General features: G+C 63.2%; 1 protein-coding gene across 1 annotated transcript in view; it reads right to left on the bottom strand.

Annotated features, from left to right (window-relative positions):
• Positions 1-3,659: 3,659 nt before the first annotated feature.
• NAV1 (neuron navigator 1) overlaps positions 3,660-18,291 on the bottom strand; it is a 61,710-nt gene continuing 47,078 nt past the window's right edge. Inside the window, exons 6-31 of the mRNA XM_075173984.1 lie at positions 16,832-16,970; positions 16,325-16,622; positions 15,195-15,888; positions 14,631-15,080; positions 14,385-14,426; positions 14,056-14,207; positions 13,197-13,367; positions 12,565-12,617; positions 12,376-12,399; positions 12,207-12,284; positions 11,919-12,002; positions 11,624-11,735; positions 10,844-10,965; positions 8,824-9,020; positions 8,556-8,718; positions 8,241-8,415; positions 7,945-8,042; positions 7,729-7,824; positions 7,403-7,562; positions 7,069-7,304; positions 6,807-6,961; positions 6,531-6,602; positions 6,071-6,267; positions 5,452-5,570; positions 4,999-5,196; positions 3,660-4,375 (exon numbers count right to left, since the gene is read on the bottom strand). Coding sequence (XP_075030085.1) covers positions 4,280-4,375; positions 4,999-5,196; positions 5,452-5,570; positions 6,071-6,267; positions 6,531-6,602; positions 6,807-6,961; positions 7,069-7,304; positions 7,403-7,562; positions 7,729-7,824; positions 7,945-8,042; positions 8,241-8,415; positions 8,556-8,718; positions 8,824-9,020; positions 10,844-10,965; positions 11,624-11,735; positions 11,919-12,002; positions 12,207-12,284; positions 12,376-12,399; positions 12,565-12,617; positions 13,197-13,367; positions 14,056-14,207; positions 14,385-14,426; positions 14,631-15,080; positions 15,195-15,888; positions 16,325-16,622; positions 16,832-16,970 — 4,381 coding nt within the window. The 3' untranslated portion in view covers positions 3,660-4,279. The remainder of the gene's footprint in view (positions 4,376-4,998; positions 5,197-5,451; positions 5,571-6,070; positions 6,268-6,530; positions 6,603-6,806; positions 6,962-7,068; positions 7,305-7,402; positions 7,563-7,728; positions 7,825-7,944; positions 8,043-8,240; positions 8,416-8,555; positions 8,719-8,823; positions 9,021-10,843; positions 10,966-11,623; positions 11,736-11,918; positions 12,003-12,206; positions 12,285-12,375; positions 12,400-12,564; positions 12,618-13,196; positions 13,368-14,055; positions 14,208-14,384; positions 14,427-14,630; positions 15,081-15,194; positions 15,889-16,324; positions 16,623-16,831; positions 16,971-18,291) is intronic.

Genomic DNA, 18,291 nt, shown 5'->3' with positions numbered 1-18,291 from the left:
CCAGCCCTGGCGAGGCGAAAGGGGCCCAGCGGGGATGCCCACCCGCCCCGAGCCCCAGGAGAGGGATCCCCCACTCAGCATCTTGCAGAACTGCCAGGATTTCAAACCAGGAGCATTTCCGCACGCTCCAGGCGTAACAGGAGCACTATCCTGGAAGAGGGGTCCCCGACGGATAAAACCGCTCCCAGCATCTTGCAAAACAGCCAAGATTTCAAACCAGGAGTGTTTCTACAAAGTCCCTCTCCCCGGATTTTGCAGGAGGGCAACCACCGAGGACAGGGTTAGACATGTGGCGGTACAAGCACGACTGTCCCACGCCCCTCCCGCACAGGGACAGGCCCGCGGTTTCCCGGACACAGGACCAGCAGCCAGGCGGTACAGGAGATAACTTTATTGAATCCAATGGTGTTAGACAGACGACCGAGAAGAGACATGCCGGTTGGTGCGGGCAGCGTGGGCAGCAGGAGCTGACTTGGTGCAGGGCTGGATTTGTTTCTGTCTTTCGTAATATCCTCAAGCCTTTTCCTGGCTTCCTTTTATACTTCTTTTAAAATTTCTTTTAAGTAAAAACAACTAATCGTGGAAAGAGTCCAGATGGTGTTTGTTCCCTATGATTGTTCCCGCAGCTATGTACAACATGGGGTTGGGTCTCCACATCAGGTATAAAATGGAGCAAGTTTACAAACTTGGAGGAGGCAAGGAAAAAGCAAAGACAGACAGGCGAGAGCAGTAGAAATCTGGACGAAAATCTTAAAGAGAAATTTAAAAAGTGCTATAAAACCCCTCGGCAGGAATACCATGCAGTTAAGAAACACAAAACCCAGTCAATTACACAGATCATCTAAAACAGGAATTTGTCCATTTCGTCTTTTATTTAATTAAAAAAAGGTTTTTTATTTTTAATAGAAAAAAGCTAAAATTGTAAGGTTCAGGCCACCAGGCAGCAGCAGCTCGAGGGGGCAGGAGGGTGAGGCACTGGCATCTCCCAGCTCCAGCCCGTCAGATGAGCTCCTGGCGCTCCCAGGGGTCACGGGCACCTTTGGGGGCAACTGGCACCTTTGGAGGTGGCAGGCACCCCTGGGGTGTGATGGGCACCCTTGGGGGCTGCAGGCACCTTTGGGGGTGACGGGCACCCTTGGGAAGTGATGGCGTCCTCTGAGGGTCACAGGCACCTTTGGGGGTGACGGGCACCCTTGGGGGTGTCAGGTACCCTTGGGGGTGATAGGCACCCTTGGGGGTGACCGGCTCCTATGGGGTGACAGGCACCTTTGGGGGTGACAGGGGGATGAGTTAGTGCAACCCTTGGACCCATCCCCCGGGGGAACGAGGGGCTCAGCCCACAGACAGTGGCAGCCCTGGGGGACGCTCGGACCCCAGGCCCCCCAGATGGCTGTCGTGCTTGGGGACACGGGGTGCTCAGTGTAAGCCAGGAGGAACCCACGGGGCCCGTCCCCTCCAGCCAGGTAAGCCCAGCGACACCCCCCCCCCCAGGCACCATCCCAGGGCACACCGGCTGGCATAGCCCTCACCCTTCCCACCCCCTCAGGGATTCCTCCTGATTTACACCACAGTGTGCCACCCGCCTCCAGCACACCCCAGCTGAGGCTATGGGGAAACGGGCAGCCCCACTGGGAAAGGATGGGACAAACCCCCAGGAAACAGGCTTGGGGACGCCCGGCAGCGCAGCCCCAGGCGAGCCGGTGACAAGGACAGTTTGGTCGACATTTTGGTGGGTCCGTGGGGGTCTCAGAAAAGAAAGTCAGGCCCAGCCCAGGCTGCCTGCAGGCTGTGCACAGCGAGAGGGGTGCGTGAGCCCTCTCCACCCACCGGACTCCTCAGGGCACCTAGGCACAGCATGGCCCGGGCACGGGGCAGCCCCCAAAGGTGCATCGTGCCCTCTCCTGCCCTGGGCACCGGAGCCCCAAGGAGGGAGAGAGGGCCTGGAAGGGAAGAGCCGGGTCCCCACCGCCGGCCTCGAGCAGCTGCTGAGCCGGTGTCTCGTACAATCAGAAAAGAAGTCAGCACAGCACAGTTATCACAGAGTACAAAAAAAAAAAAAAAAGAAAAAAAAAAAAAAGAAAAGAGGCGCAGGGCCGGGCCCCAGCCACTCACGCAGGGCATTCGACTACAGATCTATTTACAGCGAGTCCTTAGCCGACGGCGGCAACACAAGGGAAGGCAAACAGAAAGCCCTAGCGTCCAAGCCAGCGTGGGGAGGGACATCCCTGTGCAGAGGGGCCGGGCTGGCCGGCCCCAGGTGGCAGCGGGGAGGCTGTCGGACAGACGGAGAAGTGAGCACCATGGGTCGCATGTGCCGCGGCCCGGATGCGCCGGCCAGCCCCGGGCGGCAAGGCAAGACGCACCGGCCGAGAGAGCACCAAGGGCAGAGGTGGCAGCTGCCTCCGCGCGGCAAGGCCGGGCCTTGGAGGAGATGCCCATTTTGGAGGGTTGTGAGGTGTCCCTGAAGGCCTCACCAGCCACGGCACAGAGGGGCTGAGGCTGCCCAGTCCCCAGGCTGATGGGGCTCCGGGACAGGATGGGCTTGGCAGACCCGGCCCTGGGGCCACCTCTCCCCAAAAGGCTCTCCAGAGCCCCAGCTGAGTGCGGGAGCTGAGCTGGATGGCAGCGAAGAGGAGCGGGGGCCCTCGGAGCCCAGCTGGGCTCAGGGAGGGAGGTCCTGGCCCGGCAGAGCACCCTGCAGCCGTGCTTGGGGACAGGCAAGCGAGGGGTGCTGCAGGCAGCAGCCCCAGCTTAGCCGTGCTCAGGCCAGTGCGAGCACCGCCGTCCCATCCCAGCCAAGCGGGCTTTCGGGACAGTCACAGGCCACTGCAGCCGGAGCAGGCTACGACAGTGCCAGCCCAAGCCCCATGTGCCCCCTTCCCGCAGGGCCAGGGGTTAAGGCACCGCGGCAGCACCTGGGCTGATCCCCTCCATGCCAGGAGCCTCACCTGTGACATGGCAGGGTAGCGCCAAGAGGACACGTGGCAGCCCTGGGTGGTCCCAGAGCACCGACGCGGGGCACAGCGAGGCCCTACCAAGCCAAAGGGCGCAGGAAGGCACGGGGCCAGTGGCACAGGGACTACCCCAGGCACAGCCCACCAACCCGCAACCCCCCGGCCTGGCAGCACCGAGGGGACGTGGGGCAGGTTGTGCCCCCCAGCACTGAGGGGACGCGGCAGGCGTCCCGCCACCCAGGGGTGGGGCAGCAGCACCCTCCCCCTGCCCAGGGCCTCGGCCAGTGCCAGGTACCTTGGGGAAGGGATGCCCTGTGGCACCCTGGCCTGGCAGACCCCCGGCCCCAGGGCCAGACTCTGCCTTGTGCTTTTGGGGAGGGGGTAGCGGCCAGGCAAGGGGCTGCTCCGGGAGCATCCCGCTGCCACCGGCTGCCAAGTCCCATCTCAGCCAAGCTGTGAGGCCCCAGGAGGTGGGTTCAGGGACTGGAGATCGTCCAGTGAGCACCAGTTTCGTGACAGAGGTGGTTTGAGTGGTGGAACCAACAGCTGCAAAAGAAACCAAAGGGAAAGGGAGCTGCTTACAGGGAAGCAGTGGGCACTGGGCCACAGGCTCCAGGCCAGGCGAGCGAAGAACCAGAACAAAAAAAGGGACCAAAGTGAAGTCTGGACTCAGCCAAAGGAAAATGGGAGGGGGGGGAACCAAAATAAAATAACCAAAGCAGGGTTTATTGGGCTGTCCTGGTTGCAGCGGCTGCCATGCAGGTGAAATGGGGAACGTACAAAGACAGCGGTGAGAGCCGCGCTCCTCCTCGGCCAGCGCGAGGTGAGCGCTTCCTGCAGCAGCGGCTCCCTCGTCGCCTGCCCTCAGCTACGCCTGGCTGGGTGGAGAGGGAGCTGGAGACCCTCGCGCCTGCGCTCTCGTCTTGCAGCCACACGCTCCTCCTGTGCCCCCCAGCTTTGGCCCAGGTGGCTCCCGCGGGGTCCCTGCCCCACGCAGGGGCCTTCCTGCGGCTCCCGGGAGCGGGGGCTCACCCGCATCGGTCGCCCTGGCCCCAAAGCCCGAGAGTTTGCAATAGAGACAGAAAAAAACCAAGAAGAGAAACCAGGATTCTCCTACCCCCAGGGTCGGGAGGGGAGACGGCACCTCGCGCTCTCCCACAGATGAGCCGAGCTTCCCCATGCTCCGCCGGGACGCGCCGGAGCCCCAGTCCTCTCCGCTCGCTTGCCAGCCCCGCGCTCCGGGATACCAAAGGAAAAGGAGAGCAGCCCAGCAGGAGCGGTGGCTGGCGGCAGGTCCCCTCCGCCTGGGCCGGCATGTCCGGGCCTCACAGAGTCGACTGCAGGTCGGGATCCACCATGGTCTCACGGTCCGGAGACTCAATGTAGTTGGCAGCTTCCTGGAGCTTCAGCAGCATGGCCATCTGCGGGGAGAGAAACGTGGCACCAAGCCCAAGGGGGACGAGAGGTTGGTGGACGCCCTGGGGAAGCCAAGGCCACCAGGCCCTCCTTGCCCTCCCATACAAACCAGCCACCCCAAGAAGCTCCTTTGAGGGTAAGCAAAGCCCAGAGATGCTGCAAAATCCCTCCCCATCACCAGGATCTGGCCTTGGGCACAGCTGAGATGCTCAAGGCTGAGCATGCCAAAGCAGTGCGGGGGCACAGGCCCCGGCACATCAGCTGGCATCATCTGCGGCAGCCTGCTGCCTGCTAGCAGCCTCTCCAGGTGACACACCAGGACACGTATGTGCAAGCCCCAGTCTGTATGTGCCTACGTGTGGCTCCGCATGTGGACATGATGTCTTGTGGAGTGCCATACCATGCCCGTTCGCTGGCACATCGCAACGTGCCTCAGCATGCAGCCTGCCTGCCGGTGCCACCATCCCGCACCCGCTACTCCTCCCAGGAGTGCAAAATGTTTCTGCATCCCCCCAATCAGGCCTTTTACACTGAAAAGTAACTGGGAAAGCGAAGCTCCACCTTGCTCTCCCCTTTCCACCAGCACTGCCCAGCCCACCTCCCACTGCCCAGCACAGCAGGGCCATACCAGAGGGTCCGAGTCCAGGGAGCTGGGTGTTGTGTCTTTGACGGTGCGCTCCTCGGGAGGGGAAACGGTGCTGTGGGGCCCGATGGTGGGTGGGGGCAGGTGGTACAGCTTGGACTGGTCCTGCTGCGCTGATGGCCAGGGCAGGGTGTCCCGCACCCACTCCACGGGGTCCTCCCAGGCTGCCTTCTGCCCGTGGACCTGCAGGCAGGGAGCAAGCGGCAGCCACCTCTTCAGCACATGCCAGAGCTGGCGATGTGGCACCCTGAGCCCCACCAGGACAGTGCTATGTCCCACTGCAGCCACAGGGCAGGGCAGGGCAGGCACTGACAGAGATGCCAACCTGTGCCCAAAATCCCAGCGCCTCCCCTCCCTCCACCCCGTTAGACTGCTGCATCAGCATGTCCCCAAGCACTGCTTGGTTTGCGTTCCCACGCGCCAGGTAGCTCTGGGTACCTTGAGCCCATCTTTTGCCCCCTCCTGCAGGTAAGGGATGATGGAGTTGTTCCACAGGTCGATGAACCAGGTCCGGAAATCCTCAATTCCAATGGGGCAGGACAGGAAGAAGCAGGGACCTGCGGGGGGAAGGCAAAGAGCAAAAACGGTAGCTGGGTCCCCTTGCTCCAGTCACTGGCCCTGTGGCAGCAAAGCACCAGGGAAGGCAAGACCATCTCCTGGGAGCAGTGTTTGGGCAGCATCTGCCTGACAAACACGGGCAGAAAGCAAGCTCCAAGGCAAGTAATGGGGCTGCTAAGTTCAATCTACCCCCAAAAAGCATGGTAAGGCAAAGGGAGACCTGCCTGGGAAAACATAGCTCCTCTGTGCCCAAGGAAGGGTGCCAGTAAGACAGGCAGCCTTGGCCGACACCATGGTGACAGCTCCCATGGGGAACAGGAGCAAATGCCACCCAGGGAAGAGCAACACTTGTGTGCATCATGCACCAGCTTTTGGTTGTGTGGGACTGGGGGACACGGGGCAGCACATCAGCTCCCCAGGCTCCTTTAGGAGGGTTTTGCCCCAGTCCCTGGGGGCTCCCAGCAGTGCGAGGTAGAGGAGGGAGGTGGCAAGGCCGTACCGATGAGGAAGTCGGAGGTGCTGTGTTTCTCCAGGAAGGTGTGCAAGTGGTACCAGAGCTTGGGCACCCAGTCCAGCACACGCAGCAGCTCCTCCTTGTTGGCATTGACGTCTGTGTCCGACTCCAGCAGCTTCCGCCGCAGGTAGCGCACCAGGAAGCCATTGGCTGGCTCCACATTGTTTGAGAAGGTCAGCATCCTGGGGGAAAGACTCAGGTGTTCGGGGCTGGATCTCCACACAAGCTGCCCTGCTCCCCAGCACCCTCGGGGGACCTCCTAGCGTGCCCCACACTGCATGTGTCCAAGGTTGGGGCATCAGGTCCTTCTGGGATGGCAGGGACAGGCCTGGGGCTCGGTCCTCAATCACAGGATGTGTCCCCAGGACCGCCCAGGGGCAGGATTGATGGCCTCTACCCCCACCAACCCCCACAGGGTTGGTCCCCAAGGATGTGCGATTCCCACCTGAAGCTGAGATGGAGGCCATGGTTTGGGGTCATCTTCACAGGCTGGTTGGTGGTCCCAATGATGTAGGGGCTGAGCGAGTGACAGAGAGAGACAGGATCCATGAGAAAAAGCACCCTGCGTCACCCCCACCCGTGGCAGAGCTGATCTGAGCACAGCAGACATGGGCAGCCGTGCAGCCTCATCTCCATGAGCCCAGGGATCTTGCCGAGAGCAGCGGGGAGCATGCGCGTGCCCGGCAGACTGCGCCGGAGGAGGGTGCAGTGGGGCTCTCACCATTTGTGGTACTTGCAGGTAAGCGCCCCATTGACGAGCTCACTGATGGAGCCCGCCTCGCTGAGGTCATCTAGGAGGATCACCAGCGGCACGTCCGCCGTGCCCGTCTCCCGGTCGATCTGATTGGCCAGGTTGGAGAGGTACAGCTGCAGGTCCTGCAACGAACGGGCCGGGTGTCACACATGGGGCCGTGGCATTGCTGCCAACGGGGACTGCAGCACCAGTGCCAACAGGGACACTTCTGGCTGCTGTGTGCCTTCACCTTGCAGGACTGCTGGTGCATGTTGAAGGTGCTGACGATGCCCTCAGTGACATCCCGACCCGAGCGCTCCACCAAGTACTCAGCCAGGCGGTTGGTCAGGTAGGTCTTGCCGGTGCCGCTAGGTCCTGAGAGGATGAGCCGCCGGTGCTTCAGCAGGAGGCTGATGTAATGCTGCATCATGGGCTTGGGGATGAGCGTCTCGAACACCAGGCTGTCCACGCACTTCTCCTTCAAGCCTGCAGGCAGAGAAGGGCTGAGGGTCCCGCTCACACCCCACGACACCGTTAGACAGAGGGAAGATGGGACAGCGATGGAGCCTCTCCGCCACACTGACCTTTGAGCGTCACGACAATGCTGGTCAGGCCCCGGCGGCACAGCGGCAGCTCTGGCGGCTCTGTGTCCAGGATCCGCTTGATGTGGCTGATGCTGTAGCCATAGACGGACTCGGTGCTGAGCCCCAGTGTGGAAGCAGGATCCATCTTGGTGATGTAATCCTACGAGGACAAGGACAGGGCTGTCAGTGCCCCTGAGGGCTGGCAGGGAGCAAGCGGTGCTCTGCAGCTCCAGGAGACCCCAGTAAGGACCTGGGCCAAGGAGCATCAGGCGTGGTGGAGCAGTGTAAAAATATGGTTCTCAAAAGAGGAGTGCTCGTGCTCCTACCTTGAAGACCTGACAGACAGCCTCATCTAGCATCTTCCAGTCCACCTTCCCGCTCACCTTGGTCCAGCCCAGGAAAAACTCCTGCTGCTTGAGGTCCTAGGAGCCAAGGCAGAGATGTGCAGGTTGGAGCACGGTATCCAGCTCCAGACAGGCGTCCTCTGCCCCTCGTCCAGGGCCATAGCACATGGTCAGGTTCCCCATACGGCCCATACTTACCCCCTTGATGATGTGCTGGGGCGGCATGCGCACCACAATCCGCAGCGTCAGCTCGTCCTTCTGAGTGCCAGCGCTGACAGCGTCCATGGGGGACACATCTAGGGACGGAGCAGTGAGGCTGTGCCGGCAGGATGAACCGAGCCACCAGGCCTGACCGTGCCCAGCCTGAGCCAAATCCTGCTGTGGCTGACCGTGGCACCATGCACAGCTGCCTCCAGGTGAGCAGCAGCACTTTCCCACCACACACGTCTCTGTCCCAGCCCTTCCCCATTTGCCAGCAGCTCCGTCATCCCTACCTGCGTCCCCCAGGCTGGGGCTGAAGGCATGGCCAAGGGCGAGACCCAGGGAGCGCCGCGGTGAAGAGGAGGCTGACGTGCTGGTGACGTGGCCAGGAACAGAGCCTGGCACTGCCGAGGGCCCCGGAGCCACTTTGAGCCGGTCGTTCTCGGCCTTCAGGAGATCCACCTCCAGCTAGGGGAGAACCAGTTACAGCACAGGGTGAGGAGCTGGATGCCAGCAGCATCCCAGGGCTGCGGCTCGGCTGTGGGGGCGCAGGGACTGTGGCCACCCAGGTGCTGAGAGCCAGACGGGATTCTGGCAGTGGTCCTCACCTGCATGTTGTGCATCGTCTCCCGCAGCTGCTCCAGCTGGTGGGCTGAGTTGAGGGCCTCCAGGCGGATGTCCGTCAGCTTCATCTCCTTCTCCCACAGCTCTGACCGCAGCTCCGACACCTCCTTCTTCTCTGGCTCACCCTCACTGTGGGCCTGGAAGAGCCTGGGCCAAGGGAGAGACGGAGTCTTGCACGTGTCCAGGACAGGGGCCTGCAGCCCCCATGACCGGCCCTCCCCACCCCGGGCCATCCGCCCTGGTCCCACGTACTCAGCTGTGTCAATGCCCACGGAGGAGGACGTGGAGGATTTGATGGAGGGCGAGGCGGTCTCCGTGGAGCCATGCTGCAGCTTGGGGGAGGAGGGGGCCGACGAGTCCGGCGTGGCTATCTCCTCGATGTCTGAGTAGGATGAGGCTGATTTGGGTCCCTTCTTGATGCTGAAGGCCTTGTTGAAGGAGCTGCGTAGCTACGGGAAATGGAAATGCTCTTGTTAGGGACAGCCCGACAGCACAGCCTTCCAAGCAGAGACCTGGCCTGGTCCTGCCCTGGGGTCCCTGTCTGCCCAGGACCCACAGTCTGAGCTGGGACCAGTAACACCATATCCAACACCGAGACAGCACTGTGCCCTACCACTACCCCAGGGAAGGCACCGGCCTGATCCTGCTCTGCTGGCACAGCTGACAAATGGGGGTGCACGGCCCTTTGTGCAACACTCCAGCCCCAGCCTGGACAGCACCAAACAGCCCCACAGAGTGGATCAGGCTTTCCCCAGCCCTGCTCCCCGCCCGCACCCGCATCAGGGTGTTCAGGCACTGCACCAGCACCCTGGACCATCGGGAAGGGCCGACTCCATCCCCACATTCTCCCCACCACAGCCAACCCAGCAAGTGGTATTTAGGGGGACATCCCCCCCCTCCAGCCACTGCAGAGCCGGGGTCCTGGTGCAAGGGGACAATTTCAGCCCCACACCCCCCCTCTGCCCTGCGGGGTCCTTCTGGAAGCGCAGAGGGCCAACCAGCGAGATGTCACCGGGGGTCCCAGCCCGGCATGCAGCATGCAGACAGCACACACAGAGCAGTGGGCGGGTGAGCGGCGTGCCAAGGCCGGGGGGGGCGGATGGACACTGCGCAGGGGCCAGACCGGGCCTGGGCCCTGCTTACGCACCGCCAGCCTGTGGGAGAGCAGCAGGACGGGCACCCCGGGCTCACACTGTGTCCCCTGGAGGGCCAGGGCCTGCTCCGAAGGGAGGTGGGAGGACGAGGGGATGGAGAACAGGCCAGATCCGGCCCAATTCCCACCGGCACCAGGCAGGCTGCTCTGGTGTGTCCCCAAAGGCAAAAGCATTGCATTTCAGCGTAAAAAACCAGGTGGGTGTCAGGCTCTGCTGATGGCGGGAGAGCAGGGGAGCACTGGGACCCACGTGGGTCCCGACAGGGACAGAGCCACTTGGGGCCACCTCAGGCCAGCCCTGGCAACGTGGAAACAGGCAGCACCACACCCCAGTGCCACAGGCAGGGCTGCAGTGAGATCCCCATCCCAAAAGATCTGGCTACAGGGAGTCAGGAGAGTGCCTGCCTTCCCCAGGCAAAAAGGGGACCGTTCCCATCCATGGGACAGGTCCCCATCCGAGCCCTTCCTGCTGCCTCAGGGCCACCTCAGCCCCTGTGTGTGGGTGCATATTTTGGCCTTAACATCAAAGGAAGCAGCCAAGGTATACACAGCCCGGCTGGGTGCCCCGGGATGGCCGGTGCTGGGGGTTAGTGCCAGTGGGATGCATGGGATGGGTAGTGTTATGAGCACCGTCCCACAAAATGGAGCGAGGGCCCTGGCTGGGCACGGCATGGGGTGGAGGGGACGGCGTAGGACTTACCTCGTACACCTGGAAAAAAAGGGTTGAGGTCAGCATAGGGGGAGAGAAACAAAACAAAGCAAGACTTAATCACGTGTCCAGCTCGGAGCTGCTTGGTGCAGGGAAGGGGCTGCCTGGCCAAGGTGTCCAGCTCCCCACATGGGCAGAAGGGAGACATGGGGAAAACCATGAGGGAGCAGACGTGCAGGACCAGGGCTGAAAAACTCCCAGAGGGGCTGGAGAAGTCCCAGCCGTCACGTCAAGACACAAATCCATGGTGGCTACATGCTCCTCGCCAGTGCTGTCCCCAGGGGACACAGGGGACCAACACCATGATACCAAGGTAGACCGACAGCAGGGCTCGTGGGGCTGACCTCGGGCAGACCCTGCCAGCGGCTCCCCAAGCCCCGCTCCTCCTCCCAGCACCCCATCTAACCCACCCAGCTCTTTTTCTTCTTCTTCTTGGCGTCAGCGTCCTTGCTGCTGCCGACGCTGGAGTGGCTGGTGATGCTGTTAAGGCTGGAGATACTGTCAGAGGAGTTCTGCCGCTTGATGCGCAGCTCTGGGGCCAGCGAGAGAAGCAGAAGAGACCGGGAAAAGAGGAATCAGCAAACTGCGTCTGCCCCAACACCACAGCCACCTGCGCTCTTCTCCCTGCACCCCTTCTCTTCTCCCACCCAAACATCTTCTGCGCGCAGAGCCACCTCATAAGATGACATGGGGCTCAGACACCACATGGGCGCTGCCATTTGGGACAGTGACCCCAGACCCCAGGGAGATGCCCAGAGCACACATTGTTCTGCTCCTGTCCCAGGCCACATCCCTGCCAGCGCCTTGTACTCACACTGGGGTTTCGGGGCTAGAAACAGCACTCATGGGAACAAAGCCAAGATCAGCAGCCAAAACTGGACTGTCGGCAAAGGGCCTGGTGAAGAGGTGTCCCGGGGAGGACGACCATCCTGTCACCCACCGGCACCAGCACCAAGACCTCCTGCAGTGACAGCTCTGGCTGTCTGACGCTGGCTTCAGATGCTCAGGGATCCCAGGTGGGGAAGAGCTGCTGCCCAGGGGACCCTGCCTCCCATCTGAACAGCTCATTGGCATGAGGGGTGCCCTGGGGCCCTATGCCAGCCCAGGCAGGAGCAGACCAGCTGACTTGGGCGAGGGGCTCAGGAAGGGCTGCAACCCCCATGGCACAGGGGTGCCAAGCCATGCCTTACCTTTGGGGGTGACGTCGGTGCCATTCAGGGCACCCTGGATCACAGCTTGGGCCTCCGAGTTCTTCTTCTTCAGGAAGTCGATGGTCTCTCGCAGGTCCAGCAGCTCCGTGTCCTGAGGGAGCAGAGCCGGGAACTGTAGAGTGGGTTCCAATGGCGCAGGGCCCACCCCGAGACCACCCTTGGGGTGGGCAGTGCCGCAGCAGGTTCACCCAAGTCCAGCACCCCCCAGCCCCATGAGCACCCTCCCGCACCACCAGTGCTCCCTAGTGCCCAGCTGGCACCCGAGAGCACCCACCTTCTCCTCAGCGGTCTCAGCCAAGTGCCGCAGGCGGGACGTCATGCTCACCAGGCTCTGCTCAAAAGCCGCCACCAGGTTGGCCTGGGAGAGGTGGAGAAACGAGTGAACATCCATGCCTGGGAAAGCACCCATGGCCAGGCGAGCACCCGTTGCTGGGTGTGGGATGCAAGAGGGTGGAGAGGGGAAACCAGGGCTCTCATGGGCACAGGCCATCACCAGCCCTGCGCACTGCAGGGACAAGAGCGGCATGTCCTGCAGTAAGCAGCAGCTCCCACAGGGACTCACATTAGCAGACAGCTGGGACGTCAGGGTGGCCACCTTCTCCTGCGAGGACTCCAGCTCACGGCGCAACTTGCGGATTTGCTGTGGGGAGAGAGTGAAGGGAGTGAGAGGGGCCAGGCGCTCACCCTCACCGCGATGGCAGGGGCAGGCAACGAGCAGAGGGTGTGCTCACCTCAGACTGCATCTTCTCCTCAGCCTGGCAGCGCAAGAGCAGAGAGAGACAGACAGAGGCAGGCAGTCAGGAGGGCAGCGAGGCACGGACAGGCTCGGCGCGAGGCAGAGGCATGCACAGAGCCCCCCTGTTCCCACCCGGGCCCCCCTAGCCATGCACAAAGCGGCGCAGAATGGAGGTGGCTCTTACGGAGGAGTAGGTGGAGGACGCGCTCGAGGCCAGGGACAGCACCGATCCATGAACTGCAACAGAATAAAACCCGGCACGTCAGGGTGCCCCTGGCCAGCAGCATCCGCAGGGCCTGCAGCTGCAGGGCATAGCAGGGTGCAGGGGACAGAGCTCCCAGTGGAGGGGGGCTCTGCGGGGGGCCGGGGAAGGCGGAGGGTGGGATGGCAGCTGCTCAGCACTGCCCGTTTCCCCATGTGTGGCTGGTGACCTCCCCAGGCATGTGCCATGCAGCAGGGCATGGGGAGCACTCTCCACCTTCACCCTCCTCTCTGGCTGAGCCGGGGGGCTCTGTCAGCCTCCCTGGCTGCTTGGGTCCCCACCTCCCTGGTGCCACAACATCCTGGGGCCAGCCCAGGCACGCCGGGCACCCCCAGGGGTCAGAGCAGGCTGTGGCCCAGAGCAGATGCCATTACAGAGGGGTCCACCAGGCCCCTCGGGGCTGCCGTCCCCTGCTCTGATGCTGAGGACGGGATGCACCAACCCATCTGACAGTGCTGCAGCAGCGCCAGGAGGCAGGGACAAGTGTGCGGGGAGCCCCACCGCCCCGCCCCAGGAGCCCCCTTCGCCTGGGCAGGAGCGCAGCACACTCTCACCGTCGTCCACAGGGTCCCGGAAGGAGCCCGAGCGGATCATGCCCTTGGGCTTGTCGGCCAGGGAGAGGGTGCTGCCCATCTGGGACGTGCTGTACAGCTCGAAGGTGGAGTCGTGGGTGGGGATGCTGTTGGAGCGGGTGATCCGCGGGGTTGCAGCAGCAGTGGGGCTCACTGCAAGGAGAAGGCGGGGGAGAGGCAGGGTCAGAGTCACGCAGGGGACCTGGGATCAGGATGGGGAAGCAGGGCTGGGAGCGAACCATGATCACTGGGATGCAGAGAGGAAGCAGGGATTGTGGTCCCAAAGCAGGAGGCCTGGGGGAAAGCTAAAACGCAGATTTACGCTGGGAAGACCTGGACACCAGCACCAAGGTAACCACAGGGCTGAGAAACATATCCAGAGCTCCAGGGCAAAGTGGGCACCACCACGCCAGAGGCCGTTACCTCCGGGTGCAGGAGGGGAGCACCTCATCACCCACTGCCCCCCACCAGCAGCGCCAACCCATCTGCCTGGACCCCCCAAACCCTCCAGGAACATGTAGGTCCTGGCAAGAGCAGGGCAGGGCTCACCCCTTGCCCTGCCGGGCACCCCAGAGGAGCAGGGAGCCGTGGGCAGAGTCCCAAGGGTGGAGGAGACGCCCTGACGTGGAGGTGATGGACATCTCTGGCCCCTGGGCACAACCCAGCACCTCAATGGGCCAAAAGCACCAGGCACTGGGCATTAGGGCTGCTGGGGGCGTCGAGGAGAAAAGCAGCATCCAGGGCAGCATCAACAAGTCACACGGGGAGCACAGGGTGCTGGGGAGCAGGAGGGACAGGGCTTGCCGCAAGCAGAAGCGGGCTGGCAGTGGAGGGCACTGACCGATGCTGGTGAGCGGACCCTTCCCGACCAGCGCCATGGGGAGGGCGGGGGGCGAGGGCAGCTCCTGCTGGTCGTCCGACTCGGGGAGCCCGCTGCTGATGGCGTGTGAATGGCGCCGCTCCTTGGCCTCCTCCTGGGAGTGGAGCTGGTACCTAGGGAGCGGAGCAGAGACCAGCATGGTGAGGTGGACCAGCACCATCCTGGCTCCTGCCCGCTGCACTGCAGCTCAGCCTCCCTGGCATGGAGGGCACCGCCAGCCCCCCGTGGAAAGCTCCACATGCCCATCCTCCCACCCTAGCGCCATCCAAAAGTGATTCAGGCTCTTTTACCTCAACCCTTTCTTGGGCAGCGTGTTTCTGTCGCGGTTGGCACTGGAAGGGAAGGAAAGATCAGTGGCGTCCCTGCACAGATGAGGGAAGGTGCTACGGGGGTTGAGCTGCAGGGACAGGGAGTTTTTCCCCAGAAATGTAGCAGGAAGAGCCTCCAAAGCAGGCAAAGGTCATGACAGGACAGCAGGGAGGGATCTGAGCCCATAGAGTTGCGCCAGCAGCCCCATGACCTCCCTGTAGCCATACCTGTCCAGATGTACGAGCCGGGGGCTCCCGCTCCAGCCCAGCTCTCCTGCCTCTTCTTCCTCCTCCGTGCTGGCGGGGGGTGCGGCGGCAGGGGTGGGGGTGCCAGTGCTGCCCCCCGAAAAGGCACTGGGCAGGCTCATGGGCATCTGCAGGGACTCCATGCTGCGGTGCAGGCCTGAGAGCTTGGGATACATCCTGCCCTCCTTCGGGACGCTGAAGCCACCCATGAGCTCCAGGCCCTGGGAGAAGCTGGCCGAGTTGATGTTGAGGATGGGGGCAGGACTGGGGCTGAAGCAAGGCGCGAGGTGCCCACCGGCCGGGTGCAGGTCCTGGAGCTTGGCAGCGTGTGTGGGGTGCAGCTCGCTGGAGGAGGGCAAGTCCAGGCTGTTAGAGTTGACCTTGTCCAAGTTGGCCAGTGAGGGAGGCTTCACATAGGTCTTGGCAGCCGCTCTGGAGGGGGGAAAACAGGTAAGGAAGCAGGTAAGACTCGGGTGCCGGGCATCGCTGGGCGCTGGGCACAGCCATGCCAGGCATCTGCTGCCCTTGGAGGTGGAAGGATCGTACCTGAGAGGCGTGGGGGGCAGCTCGGCCACCTTGGCCGCCGGCGGGAGGTTGGCCTGGGCTTTTGGGGTGCTCTCAGGTGAGCTGATGCTCTTCAGCGTCCCGCACTCAGAGTCCAGTGCCACCGCCTTGGCTTTGGCCTTCTCCTTCTCGCGGTCCGTCTGGTTCACAGGGGCCGGCGTGCCACGGCCAGCGCCAATCTTGGACGGTTCCTTGAGCCGCGACACTGAGATGCTGCCCTGCTTGGTGCTCAGCAGGCTGGGATCGATGCTGCTGCTGACCGGCCGGTTCGCGCCACGGCCGCCAGTCACACTCATGGAGCTGGACTTGGCCGGCCGGGGCAGGCTGCGGTACTGGATGTTGGAACGAGCGCCTGGGGCCAGGAATCCCGGCTCGGCTGCGTTGGAGACGTCCAGGCTTGTTTTCCTCCCGCTGACCGGCTTGACGGGGATGCCGGAGCTCTTCTGGATCTTGCCGAGTGTGGCCGAGCCCCCAGCCTGCATGACGGTGGCCGTGCCAGTGGCAGGAGCTGGTTTCTTATAGCCGAAGGAGCTGGAGGCCGAGGGGCGTGTGAGACCTGAGGGTGGCTTCTTGGCATCAGCAATGCGGTCACGGCCAGCATCGGAGGAGGAGCGCTGCAGGCCTGTGCTCTTCACAGACAGCTTGCTCTTGTCAGTGGCTTTGGTCTCGGGCTTGCCTGGTGGGCAGGAAAGGACGGGTTAGTGTCCCAGGAGGCTTTGGGGACATTTGGGTGTGAACTAGCCCAGATAGGACAGCGGCATCAGAGATGCAGGGATGTGATGGGGAAGAAGGGACGTGCCACCATCCCGGGAGTCGGGGCAGAGCCACAGCCAGGCCCTCAGTGCCCCCACCTAGCCTCCAGCCCGGCACATGACCACGAGGCCACGGGGCAGGCACAGCCCTGGGCAAGCAGGGCTTAGCGTGGGGTCAGACCCACAACCTGCCTGCAGGGATGCACAGCCCTGCCACCCCCTCCAGCACACATCCAGCTGCTGGGTTTGCGCATAGTCACAGGGCGTCCCATGGCCAACGTGCTCGGGGAAAGCCCACGGAGATGCCACCCAAGCCTCTCCTCATCAGAGGAGCTGGACTTTGCCCGAATTGGGTCTCACCTGCCACTTTGAGGGTGCTCTGGGCTGTGTGGGTGATGGGGGAGGTCACGGCCACTGGAGGAGTCTTGCCCTTCTTGAGCGAGCCTGGGGTGCCCAGGCTGACGGGCTTCTTCAGCTCACCGCCCTTGGGCCCCTCCTCGCCGCCCTCTGAGGGCTCCCGCCGCCACTTGGAGGAGCCGTGCTCCATCTTGAGGCTGCTGCTGTCGTAGTCCAGCTTCTTGGGCGCCTTGTCCTCACCCTCACAGTACCAGCTCAGCCCGCTCTCCGCCAGCGAGCGCTTCTCCGAGTCTGTGCGCAGCTGTGGGCAGAGCGGAGTCAGGGGTGCTCCTGGCACCCACCCCAAACTCATCCCCAGGGAAACCAGCCAGCTGGGAGGGATGCATTGGACACCCTGTGCCATGCCTCAGCTTCCCCATGCTGGCACCCTCCATCCCCTCTTTCACATAGAGGCGGTGGCACCAAGCTGGGACTGGTGCCAGGAAGGGCCCGGGTGCCGCAGGCACCTACCGCTATGGCCGAATTCCTGCGCGAGGCAGTGGGGGTGGAGGGCAGGGAGTTGAGCGAGGAGCTGGCGTTGAACTCCTCCGAGCTGAGGTTGTCAGAGGCATCGCTGAGGCCGCTGCTGATGGAGCTGCTCTCATCCCAGCTGCAAAGGCAGAGACGGCATCAGACCCCCCCTGCCCAGTCCCAGCTCTGCCTGGCGGGTCCTGCCACCCATGGGATTTCCCCTCTCCGGGGGCTGCCAGGGTGCAAACCTCAGCTCCCGGTAGCACCCGCTGCAGGGCCGTGGCAGGGAGCTAGCACTCGGCGGCCGCGGCTGGCTCCAGCCCAGCCTGGCACAGGCTTGGTGCCCCGCTGGCACACAAGCCCCAGTGACCCCGCATCTCCCCATTAAGGCCCCTGCAGGGGCTTTTTGGGGATGGAGGGTACCTGTGCAGCACCCACGCTGGGAAGGGTTGGCAGCACAGCAGCTAGCACCAAACCCCCTGCGACCTGCCCCCCTGAGAGGGTCGGAAAGATTGCTGGAAAGGGCAGGGACTGGCTGGAGTAAACAAACCAGCCGCCCCACAGCATTCACCTTTCCTTGGGTGGCCCCCACCCACCACCTCGCTGCACCATGCTCCCCCCTCTCCAGCACCCAGCGTCCACAGCAGGCACAGGTAGCAGGTACAGGCACCGCTGCTATGTCAGGGCGGCTGCTCCATGCCAGGGGCTCAATGGACCGTGCACAAGCTCATCTCCAGGGCCGTCAGTCAGCGCCGTGCCGGGGCAGCAGCTGCCTGCACACCCCGCAGGCCTGGCCGGCTCCGCAGCACGGGGCTGTGCCCGTGGCAATCCAGCACAGACGGGCACAAGCATTTTCCAGCAGGATGAGCACAGCCCCTTTCAGGTCAGCAGCTGAGTAGGTCAGTGAGGCCCCGCAGCCTCCGAGGGGGTTGCGAGAGGCTGGGGGTGACAAGCAGCGGCGTAGGAGAGGGGAGCAGAGCTGGGGGGCTGCGGCCAGCCCCAGTCCCTGCCAGAGATGTCCATTCCCTGAAACTGGGGCCACAGAGGCATAGGAGGAGCCCAGCAAGCACCAGAGCTCCAGCAGCTGGTGAAGCCGCTTAGCGTCACCCAAGTGACACTGTGACCCTGGGTAAGCTAGGGACAGGACAGTGTGGCATGGCAGAGGAAAGGGCGCCTGCTGGGCACCTCCGCCAACCAGGGTGCCAGGGCACAAGCAACAACTACTGCCACCACCACCCCCTCAGGGATGCCGAGACCCCAGGATGGAGCAACGCAGGCAGCTCCAGCACCCTCCAACCAGCCCCATGTACCCTGCTCTTCCCAGACATGGAGGACTGGCCAGAGCCAGGATGGACACAGCCCCCTGCATCCCCACAGCAGCTTTTGGGACAGAGCCCTGCAGACACTGCTGCCCAGGAAGGGATTTAATTATGAACACGTGCCCAGGATGTGCTGCTGGG

This window comes from Calonectris borealis, chromosome 26 (assembly GCF_964195595.1).
Source record: "Calonectris borealis chromosome 26, bCalBor7.hap1.2, whole genome shotgun sequence".
NCBI classification, from domain to species: Eukaryota; Metazoa; Chordata; class Aves; order Procellariiformes; family Procellariidae; genus Calonectris; species Calonectris borealis.
This window is presented reverse-complemented; position numbering and strand designations above follow the sequence as displayed.